The following is a 27,235-nucleotide window of genomic DNA, read 5'->3' on the forward strand; positions in this document are numbered from 1 at the left end:
GAGAGAGAGAGAGAGAGAGAGAGAGAGAGAGAGAGAGAGAGAGAGAGATCAACCTGGGCTACACAGAAAGTTCAAGAGCAGTGAAGTTGCATCTCTAAAACCAGAAAAGAGGGAGGAGGGGTTTTTCTCTCTCATAACCACAGTACAGATATAAACTTCATAAATTTACATTGCTAGAATATTTTTAACAAAATTATTCATGTTCTAGTTTTGTGAATTGACGTAATAAAGTTCTTTATTATAACCTTCTCCCCTAGTGGCTTCTCAGGAGCCACCCAGAGTCAAATCTCTTCAGCCTCTTTAATCTAGAATGTTTCCACAGCTTTCTCTGTCCTTCATGCCACTGACACAGAATGTAGTCCCCCACGTTCACTGGTTTTTCCTATGTGACTAAATTCCCAGTGAAAGGCTTTTAAGGAAGAAAGGGTTATTCTGGCTCATGGTTTATGAAGGCATGGTCCACGACGGCTGGGAAACCATGGTGGAGCTTGGAGCAGCAGGAGCATGCAGTGAGGCCTCTTCACGTCCTGGAAGACCAAGAGTCAGAGCGATGAATGCTAGGGTTCAGCTCCCTTTCTCATTTGTCCTCTTTTATTCAGGCCAGGACCACAGACTATGGGCTGGATGGTGGCATCCATAGCCAGGGGAGGTGAATGTGTAACTCCTCAGTTAAGCCTGTCTAAAACACCCTCAGGGATGCACACAGAGATGTGTCCCATAGATTAGCAGAGCTGTATCACTATTACTCCCAAAGAAACTCCATACCCATTACTGATCATCCCATATTCTCCCAAATCCTCCAGCCATACGCAACCTATAATCTGCTTTCTGTCTTCATGGATTTACCTAGTCTAGACATTTCATATACCTGGAACCACACAATGGTTGCCATGTGACTGGCCTGTTTTAGTCAGTTCAGTGTTTCCATGGTTCATCTGTTTTGTAACATATCGGTGCTTTTTTTGTGACCAAATTATATTCCACCATGTGGACATAGCTCGTTTTGTTTCTCTAGTCATTACTGAAGAACATATGAGTTGTTTCTACATTTTGTGTGTAGTCTCTCTGTGTGTGTTTCACCCTGTATGTCTATCTCTATCTCTGTCTCTGTTTCTGCCTCTGTGTGTGTGTGTGTGTGTGTGTGTTTACCTGTGTAGAGGTATATGGAAAGCAGAAGTTGATACTGGGTCTCTTCTTTTATCGCTCTGTCTTTGAACCTGGGGCTTACTGATATGATAGACTAGCTGGCCAACAAGCCCTGGAATCCTCCTGTCTCTACCTCCCAGCTGTTGGGTACAAGCTTATGCTCCCAGCTCCCATGCCTAGCTTTTTATATGGGGTTGGGAATCCAAACTCAAGTCCCCATCTTGATTACCTAAGTAATTTGCATAAGGTCACACAGCTGATAACTGGGCTAGCAGTCTAGGAATGTCAGAGGACATAATGGGGATCTCGAGAGAGTAAACATGGTGAAGGTTAAGCCTTGGAGAAAGAACATTTCTCGGTGATCAACAGAAAGAACAGATTCTCCAAAAAGCACACTGGGAATACAGGAGGGCTGCTGTTGGGCGAGTGGTTCTTCTTGAGTCGTCCTAGTTCCTCAGTGGGAGTCCTAAAAGTTTATTGGCTTCCTATTCTCATACCCATGTTAGTCAAAACTCCAGTTGGCATGTGAGATGCAGCTGCTCAAAGCTGCCTTCTTTCACCTTTCCTGGTTGGTTCTTTGCCATCACCACCATCTTACTGCATAGGCCTCTGTTTTGTACCCTGTTAAGCATCAAACACACCAGCTGCATCCGCTGTGAGTGTGATAAGCTGAGCATCACATGGAAGCATGGAGACAGCAGACATGGCCAGGGTCACCAAAGCTCTTCTTGTTACCTCCACACTCTTCTGCTTCATGTGGCTGTGGCACCAATTCCAGTTTCTGCTCAGCAACTATTCAGTTTTTCAACTCCCAATCAGGTTACAAGGCAAAGTCAACATTAAAGCTCAGATTTGAGGTGGGTTTGTATTTCTCCCTCAGGAATCCTGTAGGGAGTATTAGTCAGACTTTTAATTGCTAGGACCAACTTCCCAGGAAGGCAATTGTGTTAGTCAGGGTTCTCTAGAGGAATAGAATTTACAGAATGAAAATCTCTCTGTCTCTCTCTATCTCTCTGTCTCTCTGTCTCTCTCTGTCTCTCTGTCTCTCTGTCTCGTCTCTCTGTCTCTCTCTGTGTGTGTGTGTGTGTTTGTGTGTGTGTGTGTGTGTGTGTGTGTGTAAGGGGGAAGATTTATTAGAATGGCTTCTTATGGGCCATTGTCAGCTAGTAGAGGGCTCAGAAATCCAGTAGTTGTTCAGTTGTCTCTGTTGGTCTCCAGTACACACCAGAATCCTGAAGAAGTAATCTCTAGTCCCAGTGAAGAAATGGTCTTGCTAGCAAGAGTGAGCAAGAAAATAGATCTTCTCCTTCTTCCAAGACCTTTATATATGCAGCTAGCAGAAGGTGTGCCCCAGATTAAAGGTGAATTTTTCCCATATCAAAAAATCCATACTTCGAATCCCACTTTGATTTAATTAAGAAATCCCTCATTCATAGATGTGCCCAGCCATTTGGGTTTTAGTTAATTCCAGATGTGGTCAAGTTGACGACCAGGAACAGTCATCACAGCAACTCAAAGGAGGGAGGAATCATTTTGCCCCCGGCTTTTAGAGGATGACATCCATAGGTACTTGACCTGTGTCTCTGGACCTATTGTGAAGCAGGGCATAGTGTGATGAGGGTGTGTGGAGGAAGAGGAGGGGGAGGAGGCTACTCACTCAGTGACAGACAGGAATCAACAATCAAGGGAAGGCCTGGGGAATCTTCAAGGGCACATTCCTAGGAGGGCCCACTTCCTCCAAAGCTGCATCTCCTAAAACATTACCTGGACTTGAGAGAATGTTTCAGATTTGAACCATAGCATAGGGAAGAATGGAAAACACCAGACTGTCCCTCAAAATTACCCTTCAGTCCTAGAAAATATTTTGGGATAAGAGAACAATCTGAGTTGGGGGTGTCATAGCTCCTAGAGTCACAAAGGCTGAAGCATTAGACAAGATTACAAATTGGGGGTGATTTCTTCCTCATTCTTTCAAATTTTAATAATGATTTAAAATTTTTAAAATATTTATTTATTTATTTATTTATTTAATGAATACAAGTACACTGTAGCTCCCTTCAGACACACCAGAAGAGGGTATCAGATCCCATTACAGATGGTTATGAGCCACCATGTGGTTGCTGGGAACTGAACTCAGGGCCTCTGGAAGCCAGTGTTCTTAACTTCTGAGCCATCTCTTCAGCCCGATGATTTAAATTTTGTAAATCATGGATCCATGTCTCTGTATGGGTCTGTGCACTTGTGTGCGGGTGCCTCTGGAAGCTGGAGGAGAATATCAGAGCCTTTGAGGTGAGCAGCCACACGAGGTAGTTGAGAATTTAATTCTGGTCCTATACAAGAGCAAGAAGTATTTTTTAACCATAGAGCCATCTTTGTAGCCTTCTCTTTCAATTCCTCTTCCTCACTAACTCAGTAATGTTCAGCCTTCCCTAATGCCTGCACCATAAAAGGAAATGAGTAGTGATATTGACTGTGGGTAGGTGGGGGTTGACAGTATTGTTGATAGCTTGAGATTACCTAAATCTTAAGCCGGGCAGAGTAAGGTTCTAAACCAACATGCTCTGAGGTCTATATCAATTCAGCATGTGGCCAATCTTTTGTCAAACATCAGCCTTGACCTTGGAGTCCTATTTGGTTAGCATTTTATTTTGAATTTCAGGCAAACAGTGTGGGCAACTAAAACGCAGGTCAACTCTGTTTTCCAACCACTAGGTGGCACCAGTTCCAGGACTTGCTTGCTTACCCGGTGCGGTTAAACTGATGTGTACACAATGCTAGGTTCTTGCTGGGTTAATAAAGGAGCTTGCCAGGGCCAGTGCTGCCAGGCTTGGTTTGTAGATCCAGTGCCCTTGATGAGTCTGAATTCAAGACTCCAGTGATTAGCTTCTGAAATAGCTAATAATGAAACTAGCCGCTGTAAGCACACTGCCCGTCACTAACACTTACAATCACTTACCTTTCCAAGGGCTTTCGGGTTTTTTTGCCTCTCTCCACTGGACTCTCAGTTCCCCCAGGACAGAAATTTATCTTGTTTAGTAGGCCCTCAGTAAATATACACTGCATAAATTCATGAAAAAGTAAATGTGCAACCAAGAAGTATTAGTAACTAAGGACTCTGCTTGCAGAACCCTGGTAAATTAAAAGCCACACAGTCACTGGGCTGTTGTCATTTTTTGTGGCAGATGGGGTTACTTTGTTTTAATTCAACTAGAACAATTTGCCTGTAAATTGAGGTGGTTTCATTTTCTAAATCTATTTTGCTCCTACTGTGCTATCTGGGGAGATCCTTGATAGATACTGTGTCTTTTATTATCTTCAGAGTCTTGCTCTGTAGCCTTGCCTGGGCTGGTGGTTGCTATGTGCCTAAGCTGACCTTAGGATGGTAGTCACCCTGTTTCTTTCACTTCCTGAGTGCTGAGATTAGATGTGTGAGCTCCCATATCTAATCCTTGCTGGGCCTCCTGCCGGTCTCCTGCAGAATACCTAGAGAATGCCTGCCAGTCTCCTGCAGAATACTTAGAGAATGGAGACAGGCTACTAGGAGCTCACATACCCCTAGAATAAGAGATGGTCACAGAAAGGAGGACTAATGGTGGCCTCTAATTTCTATGGATGAGTCCCTTCTGGCCTCTTCCAGGAACTGCTCTGGGGACAGCTCATGGCTGCCTATCAGATAACCGTGGGTAAGAAGGCTCCCTCTACTTAAGGAGGAACCCCTTAGCCTCCTCAGTCAATCCATTTGCCTCTCAGATGCTCCTGAGAAGTGAAGAGACATGGATAAAGCTCTCAAGACCTTCTGGGAGCAGGAAACAGATACAAACAGTCCTACACAGTGGCATCTCTTCTAGGTTGACAGTATTGTAGCTAGGCCTGATGGGGGATGGCTGGGTACATGGGCTGACCAACTAAAGCAGTCTGTAGCATGTCACCTAGTCCATCTTCCTGCAAAGTTCTACCCAAAGGCGAGTGAATCCTTACCTCTTGCACTCAGCCTTTGCTTTTCTCAAGTTCCCACATGCCCTGTGAGAATTATCTGCAAACTTAAATCCAGCAAGCGCCTATAGGCATTTCACTTAACAGCTCAGAGGATGATTCAGAGGAAGCAATTTCCCCAAGGGATGGTAATCGTCTGTTAGTGCGAAAAGGCAGGCTCTCATTAGCATAGCAAGTGGGGAGATGATGTTGCTGGATCTACAGATGCAGTATGCTGCAGCGTGTGGTTACAGAACAATATCCACAGCTGGAAGGTGGGACTCACAGACTCCCATGCCTGCTCAGAACTCACCCACAGAAGCGGCTCTAATGGCAGGAAGGTGGACACTCAGCTTCGGAGCCTTACCCCTCTCACCCAGATGAGTGGCAACAGCCTCCCATACACTGTTTCTGTGCCTGCCTCCTCAAAACCGTCCACAGAGGAGTCCTTGGTACCTTTTAAGGATATAATCAGGGTTGGGGATGGAGGGAGGGACTGGGAAGGTGGGTCGGTGGATAAAGTACATGCAGTATGAGCATGAGGACCTGAGTTCCAGCTCCAGAACCCTCAGAAAAAGTGAAGCTGGGTGTGGTCAAGTGTGCTTGTCATCCCATTGCCTGGCAGGCAGATGCTGGGAGATCCCTAGGCTCCCTGGTCACCTGCCACATTTGGTGAGCTTCAAGCTGGTGAGAGCCCTGGTCATAACAAACAAGGTGGTCAGGTTGTCCTCTGACCTAAACATATATGTGAGTGGAACTATGTACATGCATGAAGGCAGGCAGACATGTGTGCACGCACGCGAGTGTGCATGCACACACATACACGCACACCCATGCAGATACACATGCACAGCACAAAACCCACTCCCTTCTTCTGCTTAAGTCCATCACAGACTTTGAAGCATATTTGGAATTAAACCCAAACCCCTCCTGAATTCCACAACCAATGGAATCTGGCCCGTCCATGGTTCTCTGGCCTGGTCAGATGCCATTTGCCTTCTGATTAGACTTCCATGCTCACAGGCATGTCTGTGCCTACATCTCTGCCCTTGGGGTGCCTCCCTCTGGAATGTTCTCCCCTCACCATGCTCCTACAGGCTGGTTCCTCATCACATAGTTTTCAGTTGAGAGGTCATGTGCTCGAATAGGCTCTACAGCCCCCAAACCTAAAGTAGCCACAGAGCCATCATTACATTAGTCAGTTTTAGTTTATAACACAACACTTACCACTAGCCACTTCAAGCTCAGACTCTTCCTTCTGAGCTCCTTATAACCTATCTTATTACTGGGGTCTTTGGTTAATCTCCAGAGACTAAAACAGTACCTGACACAGTCTGGATATGCACCATGAGTTGTTGACTTAGCAAGTAGCCAACTGCCTGACTAACTAGGTAGCCTCCCAGCAGGGCCACAGAATCTCTCAGGGCAGCTGATATGTCTGGATTAGAAGCCTGAAGACTTCAGGAGCTCAAGCTTATGCTAGAAGCACAGCTCTGGTGTATGGTCTGCTCCTGGTGATATTTCAAAACCACTGGTTCTAATCAGTCTCCTGCCAACTCCCCCAAGTATGCCCATCCCAAATCTTCTAGGAAGGCAATACAGTATACAGTTACCTGGCCTGGCCCTCCTGTCCTCCTTATCAGTCACTAACAGGTGACATCTGCATGTCCACCTTATGGTCAAACTCTGAAATGTAGGTCAAATTATAACATATCAAATTCCAAAGTGTTCATCTTAATGATTTTATAAAAGATTTATTTTATAGCCAGGTGTGGTGGTGCAATAGTTTTAATCTCAGCACTCAGGAGGCAAGAGCAGGTGAGTGAGTTCAAGGCCAACCTGATCTATCTAGGCAGTTCAAGGCAGCCAGGGATATGTAATGAGACCCTGCCTGGGCGGGGTAGAGATTAGAGGCTGGAGAGTTGGCAAACAGTTAAAGGCACAGACGGATCTTCCAAAGGACCTGGGTTTGATTCCCAGGACCCACGTATTGGCTTAAAGTTTGTCATTTGCAACTCCAGTCCCAGGGACTCCAACCCTCTCCTGGCTTCTTTGGGCCAGGTGTGTATGTGGTGTACAGATATGTATGCAAACAAAACATTCATACACATAAATTCTTAAACATTAAAAACAAAGATTTATTATTTTTAAATTGCATAGGTGTGCGTGTGGGTCTGGGTACATGTGCACCACATGCATGCAGTGCCCAAGGAGACCAGAAGAGGGTGACAGATCACCAGGAAGTTACCTAATGTGGCCACTAGGAACTGAACCTGGTTCCTCTGCAAGAACACTAAGGGCTCATAACTGATAAACCATCTCTCCAGCCTCTTCACGATGTTTGTTTGTTTGTTTGTTTGTTTGTTTGTTTTTCAAGATAGTGTTTCTCTGTGTAACAGTCCTGGCTGTTCTGGAACTTTCTAGGTAGACCAGGCTGGCCTCAAACTCACAGAGATCCACCTGCCTCTGACTCCTCAGTGCTAGGGCTAAAGGCATGTGCCACCACACCTGGATCTTAATGCCTTTTTTTTTCTTAACTGAATATGGTTTTAAAATGTACTTTTGAAATAAGGTCTCTTGTAGCCCAGACTGGCCTCAAACTCCCTATATAGATGACTTGCACTTCCTGAGAGCTGGGATTACAAGTGTCACTGTGCCTAACAAGACATTCAAATTCTTAAAGAGAAATTTTATCCAAATAAAAATGAAATGTTTCATTAGAGCTTTAACAAATGTCAGCGTCTCCAGACATGGTTGGTGGCACACACCTTTAATCCTAGTACTTGGGAGGCAAAGGTAGGTGAGTCTGAGGCTAGCCAGAGCTACATAGTTGGACTCTATCTTTTTTAGAAAAAGACATAAAAGTCAGTGTCACAGTAGATTAAAAATGAAATTGATGTGGAAAAGCAAGTCTAATAATAATGAAATATTCTGTTTTCTTTTAAAAATTCCTGCTAAACATTTTTTTAGTACTTTGGTACACAGAATTATGTGCTATAATCACCACAGAAAGAGCAAAACCTTATGGCTATGTGTAGTCAGTCTATCCATCACAGACAGGCAGCTTGGTGGACAGGATTCTTTGGGGTGAGTGGTACTGGGGGCTGAGCCCAGGGCCTTGCACATCCTTAGCATGTGTTCTGCCACTGGGCTACATCTCTAGTCCAAGAGAATATTTTCTTCATCCACTGTAATGAGATTTTTTTTTTTTGCCTGAGGGGGGGGGTTTAAATGTTTAAAAGCTCAATAATATTGAAAAGTTGAGTCCATGGGGGAGGGTATCAGGATGTAGATCCACTGTACAGACCAAAGCGATTCCACTGTGTGGCCTGTGAGCCGGTGCATGGCCTGTGAGCCGGTGTGCAGCTGCAGGGTCAGAACGGCAGTGATGCCCCTGCATCATGCCCTGCATCTCATGAAGTGATGCCACTTCATCTCAGACTCAGTTTCTCTCTGAGAGAATGGAAAAGGAAGGTACTTGTGCCAGTCACTACTAGCACTGGGGGGAACCCTGGCCCTATTGACCCTGAACTCGTGAAGTCTCTCTTCCATGATGTTGGGTAATTGTCATCCATCACGTTCAAGAACTCACTGAGCCCTAGCACAGTGCTCCAGTGAGAAGGCAGAGGAGATGCTGTGGCAAGCAGCCCTCTGCATTTGTTGTTGTTGTGTGTATGTGTGTGCTATTCATGTCTCCAGAGGGGCTACACTTCCCTTTTTGTTTCTAATTCCTTATAGTCTTTTTTTTTTTTAATCATCGCTGCTTAGAACTCACATAGTAGGATTAAACTGGCATTGTAGAGGCTGCAGAAGGCCGGGAGGCCCTGAGTCTTCCCATGACTCAGAAGGCCTGGGAGTCTCCTGGAGTGCTTGTCCTCCCCTCCTGCTTGCCTGTTTGGCTTGGTCACCTCTGATGAGTACAGATGCTCCCTGGGCGAGGACTGGCCTGGAGGATGTGGCAATGTAGCCAGAGCGGCCCTTCTGTGGCCTCCTTTCCACTACAGACAGCTGGAGGACTGAGAGTCCAAAAGGAGGCCAGTTCACCCAGCCCTCACGACATCCAGGACATGTGCCCACACAGTGCTAGTCCACAAGTACGAAGTCCACATCTGAAATGCTGGGAAAGAAAACCCAAGTTCAGTTTACCAAGATACCTGTATTGTCTATAAAAACTGAACTGGCGAGTCACTGATACTGGGCGTGGTAATAGTCCAATGGGAGGCTGGCACGTGGAGGGGAAACGTCTGCAGCCCACTGAGCCCACAGTAGGACCCCATTCCCGTTCGGGATGGCATGTGGGAAGAGTCATTTGTAAGGCCTCAGAAACCTTGACACTTTGGAACGTAGCAATCGGATGAAAGATCTTGGAAACATCTCCCGGGACTCCTGGACTGTGTACTTGAAATAGTTCTGGGGATGTGCCAGGACATCAAACAGAGCCTTGATCAGTTTCTTATCCTGAAGAGAACAGAATTTTTGTTACCAGGCCAAAACACTCAAACCTTCTGACATTTTGCCAATGGAGTCATAACGACTCACAATCGACGGGCGGTTCGCTAGCTAGAGATCACCTGGTGAAAATCATTTCCTCTGATTGTTATCTTCTTTTCAGTTTTAATTTTTCTTAATTGCTAATAATAAGTACGCATTACATTATGAAAGAAGACTTGATATGTGAAAACTATTTTTTCTCACCCAGATGAAATAGAGATTTGGAAAATAGTTCCGGGTTAAGTGATATGGCGAGTATTTACTATCAATCACTTACAAGTATCTAACACGTGGTGAGCTCTGAGCCTGAAGCATAAACTAGGAGCCAAAGGTCTTTCACTGTTAAAGTTGAACATAAAAACAGTATATGCTCCTGGCTTGGATTTCTTTTTCTTTTTCTTAATTTACATTGGTGTTGTGTTCTGCCTCCATGTGTATCTGTGTGACGCGGGTCACATTCCCTGGAACTGGAATTACAGATAGTTGTGAACTGCAATGGGGGTGCTGGGATTTTGAACCTGGGTCCTTTGGAAGAGCAGCCATTGCTCCTAACCACTGAGCCATCTCTCCAGCTCCCTGGTTTGGATTTCTAAGCCATCACCCTCCACTCATGCACTCATGCACTCCAGCAGCTGCCTGCACAGGACCAGTATAAGATCAAGCCAAAGCTCCAGGGTGGGTGGGTAAAGAGCTCACAATGGCCCACCCTTAACTGAGAAGCTATCGGCAGTTGATTGCCGCTGGAGGAGAGAGGGTTAGTTTTCTTCAGAGATGTGCCCCATGCCCCTGTGGCCGGCCCTACCACTATGTGCAGACACTAATCATATATACTACGACCAAACTAATTAAACTCAGTGGCTTAGAAAAAGAGAGAGATCATGAAGTTGGAAAGGGAATACCTCTTGCAGGTCTGGGAGGAGTTAGGGGAAAGGGTAGAAAAGATTATATATATATGAACACTTAAGACAGACACTTGATATTAAATCACGAGGAAGGGTGAAGGGTGGATCTGACCTTGCTCCTCATAGAGTTGGAGTCTGGAAGGCATACGTGGGGAGCTCATGGCTAACTTCCTGTGTGCTGAGGCAGGCACTCACCTTCAGTATTTCCTGGTGGTTCTCGGAGGCATAGAGCCTGCCATCTCGAACTATGTCTTCAATGAGCTCCTGGTAGTCTTCTGTTGAAATAAAGGACATATTTTGCTTCTCACTGTTTAATTATTTCCAAACCCGAGCTTCTGTCTTTTATAAGCTCTGAGAAGTCTCCCTTTGGTGGCTGCTCTCGGAGAACTTTCCACTCTGACACAGAGAAGACAGTCAGCTCCTCCACTCAGCTGGCATCTGCCCTGCCCACCCTGCTCCCTCAGAGGAGCCGCCTGTGCTTCTAGTCGAGACTCATCCTCTGCCTCCCACACCAGATGCATCTTCCCTCCCCAAATCAAGGACACTTATGCCAGTAATTCTGTATGTTTTCCTACACAGAAATCTTCCTAGCGGTTCCCATCAGCATGAAAACAAGCAGCCCGTAAGGATGCCTTGTTTCATCTTTCTTTCCAGTCTCCATCTCATGGCTCTCTTGCCTTTTGTAGCAAACGTCTTCCAGAGAAGGTTCCACACTCATTGTCTCCAGCTAGTCTGTTCTTCTCCTAAATCAACTGCTGTCAGTTTTCTCCCAACTACTCCTCCAAAACTGCCAGTTGAGATCAGCCTGCATGTCATGTGTCCTAGTGTCAAATGCTGGTCCTCGATTCTCTTCATGCCTTGGTAACATTTGACCTAGCTGGCCACCCTCCTCCTCTATCCAGTTGCTCTCTGATCTTCCAGAACACGTTATAGTTATACTTTGTTTTCCACACTATCTCACTGACTGCTCCCTGAGGATTTCTTGCTTTCCTCCTATCCCTGGCCTTTTCCTGTAGTAGGGACTTGGGGGGCTCCATGCTTGGTGATCTGCTCCTACCTACGCTTCCTTCCCTGAGAGCTCACCCAGGCTTTTCTTCCCCTCTCTGCCAACACCTTCCATGCCCCCACTATCTCTCTGTCCTTGCAGTGTATAAGGTGACCAAGCTCACACCAGGAAAGACTCTTCTCTCTTTAGTTGGACTAGGGCTAGGGATGGAGAACTCATGTCTGAGAAGAAGGATGTACTTTTTCACGTTGATCATTTCTGTGGTCCTGGCACACACATTATGTGCAGTGCACGCAGTATTCCTTTTCCAAATGTAGTCTCACCCCACTTTGAAGTCTAGCCTACTTCCCATAGTCATAACTCAAGTAAGCATATGCAGAGCACAGTCATCTCCGAAGCTCGGACACATCAGAAACTGCCTTTCTGTACGCATCCCATGTGCTGAGGAGCCACGTGAGTTCTGAGAACACCCGTGGGGGCAGCTGGGAGCGTTCCCAAGAAGTTTCTTCAGTCCAGAGATGGTGATGGAATGACACCGCACAATGAGTATTTGATACACACACACTATTGTTGCGACTACTGATACAGCACCTTTGTTTTCATTCTCTTATTTTAATGAGGTTAATTAATTAATATATAATGTGAGTGTACACATTCAAGGCCAACTTGGGCTACATGGTAACTTCGTGAGCTATAGGACCTTGTCCTAAGACAAACAATTATCAACAACATCAACAATAAAGCCCAAGCAAACAAAGCAGAATGGGGAATTTAAGTTTTATTTCTTTCCTTTTTCTTTCTCTCTTTCTATTTTTTCTTTTTCTTTTTTTTTTTTTAAATAAGGTTCAATGTAGTCCAGGCTGGACTTAAAGTTGCTATGTAACCAAAGCTGGCCTTGAATGTCTGATCCTCCCACCTCTAACCAATCCAACCAAGTGCTGGATTACAAGTGTATCCACCCTACCCTGTTTATTTTAGTTTTAGGTTTGCACCTTTGCTCTGTGTCTGGACCTCAGAGGACTGGCTTCTTTCCATAAGCGGAGTCTACTCTTAGGAATGCAGGTTGCTGTGCAAACTATTGTAACAGAAAACATTTACCATATGTTTCCAGGATGTCGTCTTTTAAAAATACTCATCTCTGTTTCTAAGAGCTCCTGTGCTTCCTGCCTTCCTCTGCCTTTCAGAACAGAGCAGTTTATAGGCTCTGAAGTTGCTAGACTTGGGTCATCCCAGTCCTGCAGCTTTGTTATGCCATGCCCTCGGCTCAGTTATTTAAATCTCTAAGCCTGAGTGGCCTCATCTGTAACATCAGAAAGTGACCCAGTCTGCTTCATGGGGTGACCATGAGGAATGTGGCCATAAAAGGCACCTTGATGCATACCTGGTGACCAGGAATGCCCCGTGCCTGTCACATGACTCTTGCCCTTCTCTAGCATAAGACTCGTCTGCAGTCTCCACCCCCCACCCCACCAGCTTGTGCTCTTCCTGACAGGATTTCAGTTGCCGGCATACCCGCTTAGACAATGCTGGGAGGTTGGGCATTGGCTTCATACATGTTACTCAAACATTTTACCAACTGAGCTACACTTCCAGCCCTTGTTTTCATTTTTTTTTTCAATTTAAAAGGAACATTTAATATGTCACAAAGGCAGAATAGCAACACTATCTTAAAGTGTGACATGTGAAAATGTCTTAACGCCTTGATAACATTTGCCCAAGCCCCAGAGGATGTTTTACTTCATGCCTCCCTCCAGACAGGAGAGCTTGCTGGACACCTGCTTTTAGGAAGAAACTAGACTCAATGTCTCCTTCAGCAGAGTCCTGGAAGTCAGATGCCAAGAACCCTGTCCTGGGCATTACATATCATTTGAGACAACTGCAGGGCAGACCAAAGGTCTTGTATCACTTGTTAGAAATAAACTATGTAAAGCGAGTTTAGGAAAGCCAAGGATGTCTTTTGCCTAAACCTCTTTAATGGCTCCTTATAAAATTAATTCTATTCTCCTGAGCTTGGCATTGAAGGAGCCTCACTGCCTAGCCTCAGCCCCATTTACTCTCCTCTCTGTGCTCCCCACTGGCAGAACCAGATGCCAGCTGTGCCAGGAGCTTCATCATTTGGGCTCTTCCCGAACGGTCTTTCTATTTATGACCCACTTCAATCTACATGTTCTTTCCAGACCCAAACCTCTTGAAACTGCTCTGTTCCTCCCAAGCCTATTCAGAACAACCGCCGCCTTCTGTGTGCGTTCCCACTGCCTTCTATGTACCCTGTAAAAGCATCTGTGACAAAAGACACACTTTTGTGTTCTAGTCACAATAAATATTTGTAGACCAAGTCTCAGAGTCTCAGTAGGTCTCCAGGGATCCAAAGGATCCAGAAACATCATCTGACTTGTCCAAGATCACAGAGTTCAAAGCAGGGTCGAGACCTGAAGTTAAGCCTCTAGCCCATCTCAGGAATCTATTTAACAAAAGTCACAACCTTAGCAAGTTTGAATATTTTTGAGCAATTACTATCTGCCAGTCACCGTCCTATGTTATATTCTTAATGTTCATTCAAATGATTTTCTCCATTACTCACTAAGAAAATAAGGCTTGACTAGAGGTGTAACTCAGAGTTCACTCACCACTGGAAATCAAGAAAATCAGACTTAGAGATAGTAAGTCACCAACACAAGTCCTGGAAGAGACAGCCAACTGCCTGACCCCAGCGGCCATGTTCTCACACCTGGCTCTACTTCCTTTCCCTGTGTTTTCTAAACCATTCCTTTTCATCCCCATAATAAGTGTCCCCAAATGTCTGTTTAAAATGTGGCCCCAATGAGTCAGCCATGTCCTTCTGCCTCACCCTGCCTGGCTGGCTGAGTGGGTGTGCTTGCCAGCATCCTCCAGCTGGCTCGGAAGCCAGTCCCTTCAGTTCAGAGCACAGCCACACCAGCCCTGCCGTGGTACATCCCGAGCATCATGGCGCTTGCTTACCATCGTATGTCACGTAGGGAACCTGGAAGCCTCGGGCACTGTTCCCTTCATTAGATTTGAACTGAATCCACAGTTTCTTTGACCTGGAGGTGAAGGCAATGGGGCGTTCATAGGTCTGGCAGGTTTCATATGTGGTCACAGAATTTGATGAAGCTGCCAAGAAAAGATAGAACGGCTGGTTTAAGAAGTGTTAGGGAGTCACAGACAGGGAATGCTCATCTTTGAAAACACTTAATCCACACAATAAGTTAAACTCATGAATTCTCAGGCTGGGAAAACAGTTCCCTTGGTCAAATGCTTGCCTTGCAAACACGAGGACCTGAAACAATATCCAGAACCTATGTCTTTGTTGTTGGTGTCATTTTTGCTTTGTAGGTAGACATAGTGGTCATGGGCTAGCTAAGATACATAGATCCCGCCGGGCAGTGGTGGCACACACCTTTAATCCCAGTACTTGGGAGGCAGAGGCAAGAGGATTTCTGAGTTCAAGGCCAGCCTGGTCTATAGAGTGAATTCCAGGACAACACAGAGAAACCCTGTCTCAAAAAACCAAAACCAAAACCAAAAACAAACAAACAAAAAACAAAACAAAACATAGATCCCTGAGGTTTGCTGCCTAGACAGCCTAGCCTACTTACTTGGTCAATGAGAGAACCTATCTTGACCAAGTATCAGGTCAATGAGAGAACCTGTTCTCAAAAAACAAGGTGGATGGTATCTGAGGAAGGACAACTGAGATTGACCTCAGGCCTCCACAGGCACCTGCACATACACATGCACATGCATGTACACGAACACACACGTATACACACACACACACACACATGCTCTCGAATATGCACACGTGAGCTCTCAGGCTCATCCTAACAGTAGAAAGTCCTGGAAACAGAGAAGATTCTACTGGGGAATTATACTTTACCCTCAAGGAAAGGCTAAGCCCCATCTGCTCTCAGCCAGACAAATGGCTGCAACCCAGGCTGTCCCATCCATGGTAGGAGTTGAGAGAGGGCCCCAGAATTCACAGCAAGTTGCTCAAACCCAGCAAGAGTCATCAACACATTCTTGGAATACACTAGGCATTTAATAAGTTTGATCTATTTAACTGACTCCTCTGAAAACCTCAGAGGCTGACCAATTACTGCCTCTGTCCCAGTGAGGGCCACAACCAATATGCGGCAAGGACAGAATTCAAACCCTCATCTAAATTCCTTCATTTTCACCACTTGTCATGGTCATTGCACTCTTGGACTGGCAGCATCTGTACAAGAATGGACTTATCGTCATCACATAAGGATGAGCTCGTGATCGCCCCCTACTGCCACACCATGGTCTACACAACTAATCTACACATGGAAGATAGACGTTTCCTCCAGTTGTGTAGTTACTGCAAAGGTGCCCACTGTTCCTATAAATAACTTTTCACATGTTTGTAGGTCACAAAAAAAACAAACAACAAATAAACAATGCCCTCCCAAAGACAAACAGAGGAGAGAGACAGATTGGGAAGGAGAAGGGGTAAGTTGGAAGGAGACACAAAATGGTAATAGAGGGAGAATGCGATCAGAATATATCATACATGTGTATGAAAATGCCATATGAAGTCCATGACTTTATACAAGTAGTCTATACCAGTAAATTTAAAAATAGAAGACACACAGACACATGGCTCCTTCCAAGCATTCTACCCGAACTCGTTTGTTTGTTTGTTTTTTCGAGACAGGGTTTCTCTGTGTAGCTCTGGCTGTCCTGGAACTCACTCTGTAGACCAGGCTGGCCTCGAACTCAGAAATCCACCTGCCTCTGCCTCCCAAGTGCTGGGATTAAAGGCGTGTGCCACCACCGCCCGGCTCGGACTCTTTTAGTCCTAACAACCCTACAAGGCAGCGACTGTCATTTCTTCCCCTTCCCCCAGAAGACTACAGTGTTCAGAATGCCCACCTAAGATCACAGACCCAGTAGGATGTGAATCTTGGATCGGCCCCACCCTCAGTTCCGTTATCAAGCTGCATTGATAGTAACCTCCCTTTATGCAGTGGTTCTCAACCTTCCTAATACTGTGACTCAGTTCTCCGTGTTCTGGTAATCCCTAACTATAAGATTATTTTCACTACTTTTATGAATCGTAATGTAAATATTTTGAGGGTTAGAGATTTGTCAAAGGGGTCAAGACCCATAGGTTGAGAATAGTCTTTATAGACAATAGTCACCAGAGGCTGAGTCAGGATAACAGGAGGGGCCTTCCTTCCTGGTTGGATCACATCTGTGGCTTCGGGCAGTCCCTAATCTATATGTTGCTACCTAGGGTGAACAAAGCCAAGCCAGTCCCAGTTAGCTATGAGCTCATGTGCCATCTCTGTCTTACTATGAGGGAAACAATCTACTAGATCTGCTCCTCACATTTAAAGCTGGGGGCAGGTCATCAGGTTTCCCAGGCTGCCTTGGGAAGGAAGGGAAGCCCAGGGAGAGACGCACAGGTTTTCCGCATCACCAGGTAGTCACCGCAGTCATCCTCTATGGGCAGGAAGATCTCAGGGACCACAATCAGGATCCGGCGTTTGGGGGGTGGGTTGATGGTCCAGGTGCACTCTGAGTTGGCTGGATAGTTCCCAGGGTAGTTTGGGGATTCAATATACCCTGTGAAATCCCCCAGCTCCCCGCCACACTTTCTGTCTGGAAAGGAAGTGCCATGAGTTAGGAGGGCAGAACACTGTCGTTGCTATTGTAGACACCCCAGGCACGGCTGAGAACCAGACTCCTTGTAAGGAGATGACACCACCCAGAGAATGTACACACTGTAATGCTCATGGCCACTGCTAAAACAAACACTTTTCACTTTTCTTTCTGTTTAAAGCCACGCTTAATTTTTAATGGAGGAGGAAGTTTTAATTAACTCTTAATGCACGAATACATGCTGTATGCTTATGTCTGCATCAAAGGAAAAGCACTCATGGGTCCATGGTCACTACATCAGCTCTCTTGTCGGGCACTGACTCCCCCACATGTCTCCCAAAGATCTGGGGTTCAGAACTGAGACAGACATAGTCTGGAGTTCTTCAGGGGAGTTATTGTTTAATACTGTTAGGGAAACCTGTACAAGAGACATGGGGGGGGGTGATTTTTCTTCTCTAACTATAACTGGGAGTTAGCAGTAGGAGAGAGAGAGAGAGAGAGAGAGAGACAGAGACAGAGACAGAGACAGAGACAGAGAGACAGAGAGAGACAGAGAGAGGGAGAGGGAGAGGGAGTGAGAGAGAGAGAGAGAACAATAATAATAACTAGGCTTTTCTTCTGGGAAGAAAAGGACCATGGAACTGAGGGTTGTCTGAGGAGTTGTGCATCAGGGCTCCTGATGTATAGCCAAGGACCAGGGAGTGGCAAGACTAGGACTATGTCGCCTTGGTATTCGGAAGAATTCTCTAACACTGCGCGCCTTCCCAAAGTCTCACCTACCAACACATGAGGTGAAATGCCATCAGAGCAGGCATTCAAGGCCCGAGTCTATGGCAACAGCTGCACTGAGATAGCGAGGACACTGAGATAGTGAGGACACTGAGATAGTGAGGACACTGAGATAGTGAGGGCACTTGGGGCTTGGGCTGCAGCTCAGTGGGAAAGTCCTTGTGGCACATGCATGCAACCCTATGTTCAATCTCCTCTACTGAGATGAAAACAGAACAAAACACAACAAACAAACAAACAAACAACCCAGGAGAGGAAGCTAGGTAATCTCTTAACCATAACACTGATTGGCTGCTCCTTCAACCTCAAGCTCCTCCAGTTTGGGGAGGCCTCCTCACTAGCCTGGCGGGCGGTCACCCCAGGTGAGCTCTACTTTTGGTCTTTACTATAGAGTTTTTTATAGTAGGTAATGCACGGAATAACCCACATTAGCCTTAAATGATTCAGTTTCCCATTGTTGAAACCACAAATCACAACCCTTAGCAGGCCCCACATCTGTCCAAGGCCTCCTTTTCCTGCCCAGATTCAGAAGTCTGCTGCCAGAAGGTGTTCGCTTGTCTAAGCTTTGGCTTCCCACGGGGCTGTCTGCAGCATGAAGCCCTTTTGTACCTGACCCATCCTCTTTCCATGCTCTCCAAAGACCTTTCCTCTACAGAATGGTCACTTGCTCCTCCTGTAGCTCTATAGTCTGTCTCCTGGCAGCTTGGCCAGGCTGACTTAGTAGGATGCTGGGCACAGAGCAGGCCCTCAGACAATGTGTATTGAGCTAGGCTGAACTAAAATTATCCTCCAGGAAAAAGTACAATTGTAAGTACAGGTGCTGGAGTGGGGTTCAGGGGCAGAAGATGACCATGTTTTAAGCATTTGGTTCAATCCCCTGCACCACACATATGAAAAAGGTAAGTACTTCTGGGTCATAGCTATAGCTTCTGTTTTAAAGCCAAGAACACTGCAACTGCTCCCTCCCATAGCATGGGTCCACTCAGCTATGAACAGGACTAGCCTGATGCACATGACCCTGAATGAACCTGAAACTCTGGCTACCTTCTTACGCTTCCCTACCCAAATCCAACCCAGGCACCCTCTAATCCAGCCTATGAAACACCTTAAAGAAAAACTTACTTTTACATTGTGTTATGTTGGTGGAGCCATCAAAGTCAGTGGTAGTATTGCCCGGGCAGGAAACACAATTATTTTTTCCAAATTCAGGCTGGTATGTCCCCGGTGGGCAACGGATACATCGGTGTGTGGTAGTGTTGTAGAAATGCCCAGGCGAACATTGAACTGTGAATAAAAAGACTATTTTTAATCAAATGCTCCAAGGTTTATGAGATAAATTATTATGCCTAAATGAAATACTGCTTTCCTGATAAGACAGGATTAATCAACACTTGATTCCCTCAACAGCCAGAGTGAGAAGTATTCATATCACTCAAAACAATGAACACAAACACACATGGCCAGGCAGCAGTGGTCATCAGTTAAATCTTCAGGGTGGGAGCAATTAGAGCACCAACTGAGGCTGACTTGGCCCTCCCTTGGGAGAGGCAGGGAAAAGTAACTCTGGAGGGGACTGGTGGGGGGTAGCTAGGCCACTGAGATAGAGTAAGAGTAGAGAGTGGAGCCCAGGGGTCTTTTATAAAACCTGCTCATTGCTGCCCTCTCATGTGTGAACGGCCTTGGTGGCTAGGGAGAGCTAAAGCCCTGCCACAGGGGCAGCCTGGACTGGTGGGGAATCACATCTTCACTAGACCCAGTGGAATTCAGAAGAGAATGGAGTTCCAAAGTAAGTACTCACCTCTGGTTTCACAATCTTGGAAGGAAGTAGCTCCCAGATGTTTGGTAGGAAGACCCCCTCCACATGGGAGGCAAGATGTTCGGCCCACATCAGGCTGAAAGGTGCCCAGGGCACAGAGCTGGCAAGGGGCAAATCCATTTGCTGAATATTCACCTGGTTGGCAAAGGTCTGTGGGGAGTATGGCCCTGGGTGAGTGAGGCTCCATGGGAGGCCATTCCCCACCTCTCTGCACAAGAGATAGGCCTCTGTGAGGCCTGATACCCCATGCTGACTTCAGCTTACACATCAGTGAAAAGCACCCAGCCATTCCCACCTGGATCCTCAGGAGGTGGGTAAATCCCTGAGGTTTGCACACAGGCCTACAGAGCTCAGTGCACAGACGGGCATCTGTTTCCAGGGAGAAAAGCCTAGTGTGGAGCTTTGATCTGCACCCTACCCAGGGATTCCTTGTGATAGGGATGGGGTCAGGGTGGGACTGGAGTGAGGGGAATGAATAATTTCAGCTATAGAGTCAATCTGATGGTTAGACACAGAAGCCCAACCTTGACAAGTAACAGCATGAGCTTGAAGAGCCTCCCATTTCATCATTTCTTCAGTTGCATCTCCTTGCACTGAGCTGTGCCCTGACCTACCCCAATCAGTCTACCAAACCCAACTAACTTACCCCTTGTCATCAGGGGGTCCCTCTTAAGATCAGGGAAGGAACCAGACGTTAATGAAAGACCCTGAGGAGCTCTTGTTCTTGTACAATGCAGCTTGTCAGTAACTAGGTGTTCTACAGAGTCTCTGTCTCTTAAAACTCTACCCAATTCTCATTTTTTTGTTTATTTGTGAATTTTTGTATTTTTATTCTTTTTTATTGATTAATTTTGTATCAGCAGGTAGCCAATGTACTCTAATTACTTTCTTTTGATCCACTTTTCTCCCCGTTCCAACACAATTAATACTGTCATCACTATTGGTCCCTCTTTTAGAGTAGTGGATTTGGATTTTGTTTTGTTTAACCAGGCCCTTTAGGACAGAGAGATGGCTGAGGTCTCTGTTGTGCATATTTACAGGGTGAAGAAATCATGTAAGTGTAGCAGTTATACTGTTCTGCCAATATCTTCTCCATCCTTCTGGCTTTATTTTTGAGACAGGGTCTTGTGTAGCCTGGGTTGACCCCAAGCTCACTATGAAGTCAAAGATGACCTTGAACTCCTGATCTTCCTGCCTCCGCCTCCCAGGTACTGAGATTACAGTGTCTGTTATTACAACAGTTAATGCGGTACTGGAGCTCAAACTCTACAACTGAGCCATACTGCCATCCTCCTTCTTTGCTCATGTAGGCATCAGCCCAGTGCGTCCAGTGCCAGCCCAAACACTGAAGAACTAATAATGAACCCAAATGGTCCCTGCTTGAGGGAAGATCAAGGTCCAGTGTGCATTATCCAGTGCACACTCGGGGGTGATACCCTGCCTCAGTCTAAACAATGACACTGGGGACCGGAGGAGTAAGAAGGGACAGACAGAATCCTTACCTCCACATTCAGATACATTCCAGGCTTCTGAGATTTTTAGGGACCCAAGACTTTCTGGTCTTGGGCATGGTTCACAAGTGACTTGTCCTTCCTCATTTTGGAAGGTTCCATTTGGACATAAAATGCAGCGTTCTTGTGATCCATCATAATACGTCCCAGCCCTGCAACTGACTAGCCAAAGGGGGGAACAATCTGGTCAGTGTGGAGACAGAGGCCGAGGGAAGATGATGTGAGTGTTAGAGATGAAGGTGTTAAGATGGATACATGGACACACTCCCCATGCACACCTACATAAAGATAGAGTGTGCACTGTCTCTGAGTTCCCTACTCCTATTGCCCCTGTCTAATAGGCCTGTATCTTCTAGGTCAGCAGGAACCACAGCTGCCTTACTTAGTTTGTAGCAGAAGCACTTGGTGGTGAAATGGTTTTTAACTTATGGATTATCCTAGTTTACAGGGCTATCAAAAAAGTATGAAGGTAAAATTTTCTCATTCTCTCTCTTTCTCTCTCTCCTCCCTCTCTCTGTCTGTCTCTGTCTGTCTCTCTGTCTCTCTGTCTCTGTCTGTCTCTCTGTCTCTCTGTCTCTCTGTCTCTCTGTCTCTCTCTCTCTCTCTCTCTCTCTCTCTCTCTGTGTGTGTGTGTGTGTGTGTGTGTGTGTGTGTGTGTGTGTATTTCACCTAGAAGAATTAGAGATTCTAGGGCCTTAAACATGCCAGTCAAACACTCTACCATGGTGCTACCTACAGGTCCAGCCCTGAGAGAGATGTTCTGAATTCTTCCTGGCAGCATCCTGCAAGGCTTCCTACAGGAAGCCATATTTGAGTTGGGCCTTGAAGGTTGGATAGGATCTCCCCAGTAGAAATGGGACAAGTCACAGGGGTTCTTACACTGCAACAAAAGGAAAAGAGGGGAGCTAGATAGGTCAAAAGAGTTCCTGAATTCCAGACATTGAAGTTTTATTCTTTAGGGGGGCAAACACCCCTGGAAAGAGGAATCCCATCAGAAGTCATGTTTTCTGAAGCTCTCCCCTTTGGCCTCTGAGGTTGGTAAGGTCTTGAGGTTCTTATAAAACAACATACTTCAGATATGCCATAAAATGCATAAATCCTTGTAAATATTCCAGAAAGAATAAGCAATAAGAAAATTCATGACTGGGGGCTGGAGAGATGGCTCAGCGGTTAAGAGCACTGACTGCTCTTCCAGAGGTCCTGAGTTCAAATCCCAGCAACCACATGGTGGCTCACAACCATCCATAATGAGATTGGATGCCCTCTTCTGGTGTGTCTGAAGACAGCGACAGTGTACTCATAAATAAAATAAAATTAAAAAATAAATAAATAATGGTAATTAATTTAAAAAAATTTTTTAAAGAAAATTCATGACTATGCTTCTGATTGCCGGTTAAATAAAGATTCTGATGGTACTGGTTCAATAAGGATTGATGCCCTATTCTATGGCACGTACATGAAGTAAATATAACCAATTTGGCTTCCTATTCCAACAGTCAAACATCACCCTTCTAGCCCCTAAATATCCTTTCTATGTAGCTGTCATTAAGTACTTACAGTGTACAAAACACCAAGCCAGACACTTTACCTGTAATTTGTCATGTATTCCTTAGCATACATATGTCACCTGCTCTGCAGGTGACATCACTGGCTCCAGTTTACAAAAGAGAGCCTAGGAGGAGGGAGCTAATATTACGGTCCAAAGCCTCACAGCTAATGTGTGGGATAGATCTTTGGAGAGGTTTAGAGCTTTGAATTTAAGAGTGGGCTTTCCCTTGTTTAATGGTTAGCACTCTGAACTCTGAATTTAGGAGAGGAAAAGGTAGAGACAGAAGCTCAGTTCAGGATGTTAAGCAGCTAAGAGTCTGACTGGAATAAACACATTCTGTTTTAAATGTAAATCTTCCAGGAAATAGAATAAAAAAACCCCACAGGACAAAGTCAACTGTTATGTGTCTCAAGCATCCTAAGGAGAATGTTCATTTCCATCCTGTCCTCCAAGTGCAGTCTGCACATGTGCAGTTCCTATGTGTAACTGTAGGGTGAGACATGGCAGTGATCTGTCATCAGTAATCAAAACACTCAGTGCTAGGCAGGATAGCACACACCTTTAATCCCAACTCTCAGAAGGCAGAGACAGATAGATCTCCATGAGTACAAGGCCATCCTGGTCTTACACAGCAAGTTCAAGACCTACATAGTAAAGTCTAGTCTCAAAAACAAACCAACAAAAACAACAAAAATTTCTTACTACTAGCTTTTCATTATGCCCTCAAAAATATGATTAAAAATGAGGCTTTTGGATCAAAACAAGGCTATGGACTATTTTAGGTATTATTTCTACAGTTATAGATGTAATCAACCAATAAAATTTACATTCATACTTAAATCTTAACACTTTTTGTATTGTTCATATTTACTCTTATATTTGTGTGTTGTTTATATATGAGTTTGTGATTTAAAAAAAAAGATTTAGTTTTACTTTATGTGTATGGGTCTTTTGCCTCTATGTATATGCACCATATATGCACCTGGTCCTTGTAAAGTCCGAAAAAAAAAGTGTCAGACCCCCTGAAACTGGAGTTACAAATGGTTGTTACATAACAACCATGTTACAAATGGGTGACATAAATCAAACCTGGGTCTTCTGAAAGAGCAGCCAGTGTTCTTAACCACTGAGTCATCTTTCCAGCCCCTAAAAGTTTGTGATTTTGTTTTAACTGAAATCTTAAATGTGAACCCAGCTTGCTTCCTTGGCAGTCAGTATTATAATGAGCAGGATACATCTGTCTGTGGCAGAGTCTATATTCCAAACTTACTCTGCAGTATGGTTTCCATGGCCACTTTGCTTCTAGCCCATGTCTCATGAAAAGCTGGACTGAGTTATAGACAAAGCATTCACGTGTCATGCTGTCTCAGCTGTCCATCCCAGTACCTATAGTGGGCTGGTAAGTAAGAGAATAATTCTTTTATGGATTTCTTCAGCTAAGCTGTTATGGAGACTAGCAGAAAGCAAATCAATGCTAGCCTGTCCAGAAGGCCTCTGGCCTGAGCCATTCGCATCAAAGGAATATCTGTCGGCAGAGACCCAGGCTAAAACCATAGTCTCAGCGGCAGAGTCAATCCTTACATAGAGGCAGATCAACATGGTTGGCACCACTGGCTTCTCTGGGAGAAAACGCTGTGCCCATGTACAGGTCTAGACCTACGTCTCACTGAACAGGATGGATACAGGATTGTCCAGGTTTGGCTCCACCTTGGAGCTATTTACCCAATCCTGGTCAAGGCTCCACGTAGAGAGGTCTCACATTACTCCTTATCAGTTGGGATTTCTTAACCAATCAAAGGGAGGATACTACATCAGCTGCCCTGTGGCCAGGAAGACCCTGCCTGCTTCACATAAACAACTGCATTTTGTCAGTCGAATTTTCCAGAGAGAAAGACCTAAGGAAATAATTCATGCCACACACCTTCCAGAGACACTTGCTTCTTTTCAAGGTAAACCCGAGAGAGCCTCTGACTGTCATGATGGATGCCTGGGAACAGCGTTGTTACAGCGGAGTGCACATGTGCTGGGTGATACCTCAATCTCATGTCCCAGTTGCTTCTCTCTTCCCCTTGAGTAGCCTGCTTGTGTCACTGCCCTCAGACAAAGGAGGCAATTGCCCCCAGAACACTTCACCACCACAGTAGAGCTTTTGTGTACTGTCAGTGACCATTAAAACCCCATTCTCAAATCCTGCACAGCTGTTTCTCCTCCTCTTCAAAAAAGGGAAAAAGAAAGAAAGAAAAAATACAAGAAAGCCTTTCTGATGCAAAGGGGTAGAAACCAGCAGGGACTAGGATTAATGGTGACAAAGAGGCCTAAAGGCTTGCCCTCTTTTCAGGGCCCTGGCCTTTGAGTATTTCAGGCTATGGGCAAACACTATGGTCTCTCTGCTGCTAAGAGGGTGAACCTAATAAAAGGGGCCATTCTCCAAGTCTCACGTTGTCTTTAGGATTGAGCCTTGACTTCTGAAGGAGAGCCACAGGCAGCCCATGTGGATTCCCAAGGTATCCTGGGGTGTCTGCTTTGTCCCAGCTCAGAGGCAAGTCCCCAGAGTTCCAACACAGCACAGTGATCTCAGAATCCAGGTTTGAGCTCCCTTTAAAGGAGTGCCCCAGGATAACAGGGCACAGCAGCTTCTTAGACTGAAGGATTGCTTCTTCATCATCTTTGCAGGATTTGGGGGTGCACTCAGAGATGCCTTCTGAAAACACCCTCATGGTTGAGGGCCAGAAATGAGCCCAGCTGGATACCTCCCTCTCTGGGGACCCAGCTGTGTGTTATGTTCTCTTCATGCCTGGTGAGGTGAAGCCAAAATTTCATTTCCTTCAGGGTGACTTTTTGGCCCTCAATTTAAATTTCCACCCCTAAAGCCATACTTTGCCCTCTTTGTATATTGTCACCTGTCCTTGGGATTTCTTTCTTTCTTCTTATTTTAACTTTTTTACATTTTATTTGTTTTGTGTATGGGGAGGGCAGGGTGCAGGTCAGAAGACTACTAGTGGGAATCCTCACCTGTGGGTTCCAGGGATTAGAGTCAAATCCTTAGGCCTGGTGGCAGGCCCCTTTACCCACTGAGTCATCTTGCCAGCCCTGTCCTTCAGTGGTGCCCGGGAGAGTTATTTGCTTCTTTATTTAACATTTTAAAATAACATGCAGATGTTACGTGCTTCAGTAAGGCAGCTAGGAAAGATGGCTCTGGGCAGGGACTAAAATGGAAGGAGGGAAACAGTCTTCTATTGAGACCGCCTAGTTGCAGAAGACTTGTGTCATAGGAAGAGAAAGAAAAGGGGCAGGGTAACTGGAGATGGTTTTTTGTTTGTTTGTTTGCTTGTTTTTTGTTTTTGTTTTTGTTTTTCGAGACAGGGTTTCTCTGTGTAGCCCTGGCTGTCCTGGAACTCACTCTGTAGACCAGGCTGGCCACGAACTCAGAAATCCGCCTGCCTCTGCCTCCCAAGTGCTGGGATTAAAGGCTTGTGCCACCTTCGCCCGGCTGGAGATGTGTTTTAAGAGGCTGAAGCAAGAGAATTGCAGGTTCCAGGCCAGCCTGTGCTACATAGTAAAACACTGAAAAGCAAGCAAGCAAACAAACAACAAAAACCAAGCAATACAAAACAAGCAAGGCAGGTCGTGTTGGGTACTGAGCGCCATGGCAAGGAAAGAAGGCTTTACAGTGTGTAAGAGGGGCTGGACAGACAAGCAGCAGACAGAATCTCTGCCTCTAACCATCTTTCAGCTGCTGTGTGAGGGGCACTACCTAAGTTCCCTGTGTACTCTGAGACAGCTACTACACTTTGAAGGCTTACTAGGTGACTCAGAGGTGTAAGAAAAACAACATTCTCAGATCTCTATATATTCATTTCTCATACTAAATAAGAAACAATTCTCCAGTGGTTACAATGATGTAAGACTGGTCCCTTAGTCAATAGGCCTGTCCAAGAATCATGAGATAGTTGTGGGGATGAAAGGTCTTCAAGAAAAGAGAATTAGCCAGCTAGTAGTGGCTCACGCCTTTAATTACAGCACTCAGAAGGCAGAAGCAGGTGAAGCTCTGAGTTCAAATGCAGCCTGGTCTATGGAGTGAGTTGCAGACAGCCAGGTCTACAACTCTGGGGCTGTAAAAGGACTGATAGACTGTGTCTGGTCAAATGATCATAATTGATTATAAAATCTAGTTTCAAACAAAGTGATTAACCACCATAAAATCACAGAAAGACTCTTAAGAAGCCATCTGTACTGAGGGTTTACCAATGACACAAGCACAGGAGCAAGACAGGAACGTGTTGGGGTAGTCACACCTCCTACCACTATCACTCGCCTTGATCAAGCCATATCATGAGTCAAACAGTCATGATTCAGCCAGATCTGACAGGAACTAACACAAAACATTAGCAACAAATGAAAAGT

General features: G+C 45.4%; 1 protein-coding gene across 1 annotated transcript in view; it reads right to left on the bottom strand.

Moving 5' to 3' along the window:
* Positions 1 to 8,858: 8,858 nt before the first annotated feature.
* Positions 8,859 to 27,235, bottom strand: part of Scube2 (signal peptide, CUB domain and EGF like domain containing 2) — a 58,895-nt gene continuing 40,518 nt past the window's right edge. The window contains exons 15-20 of the mRNA XM_028768097.1: positions 19,754 to 19,921; positions 19,078 to 19,239; positions 16,969 to 17,166; positions 14,497 to 14,649; positions 10,707 to 10,786; positions 8,859 to 9,576 (exon numbers count right to left, since the gene is read on the bottom strand). Coding sequence (XP_028623930.1) covers positions 9,424 to 9,576; positions 10,707 to 10,786; positions 14,497 to 14,649; positions 16,969 to 17,166; positions 19,078 to 19,239; positions 19,754 to 19,921 — 914 coding nt within the window. The 3' untranslated portion in view covers positions 8,859 to 9,423. The remainder of the gene's footprint in view (positions 9,577 to 10,706; positions 10,787 to 14,496; positions 14,650 to 16,968; positions 17,167 to 19,077; positions 19,240 to 19,753; positions 19,922 to 27,235) is intronic.

The sequence above is a fragment of the Grammomys surdaster genome, unplaced genomic scaffold, assembly GCF_004785775.1.
Source record: "Grammomys surdaster isolate TR1022 unplaced genomic scaffold, NIH_TR_1.0 184, whole genome shotgun sequence".
NCBI classification, from domain to species: domain Eukaryota; kingdom Metazoa; phylum Chordata; class Mammalia; order Rodentia; family Muridae; genus Grammomys; species Grammomys surdaster.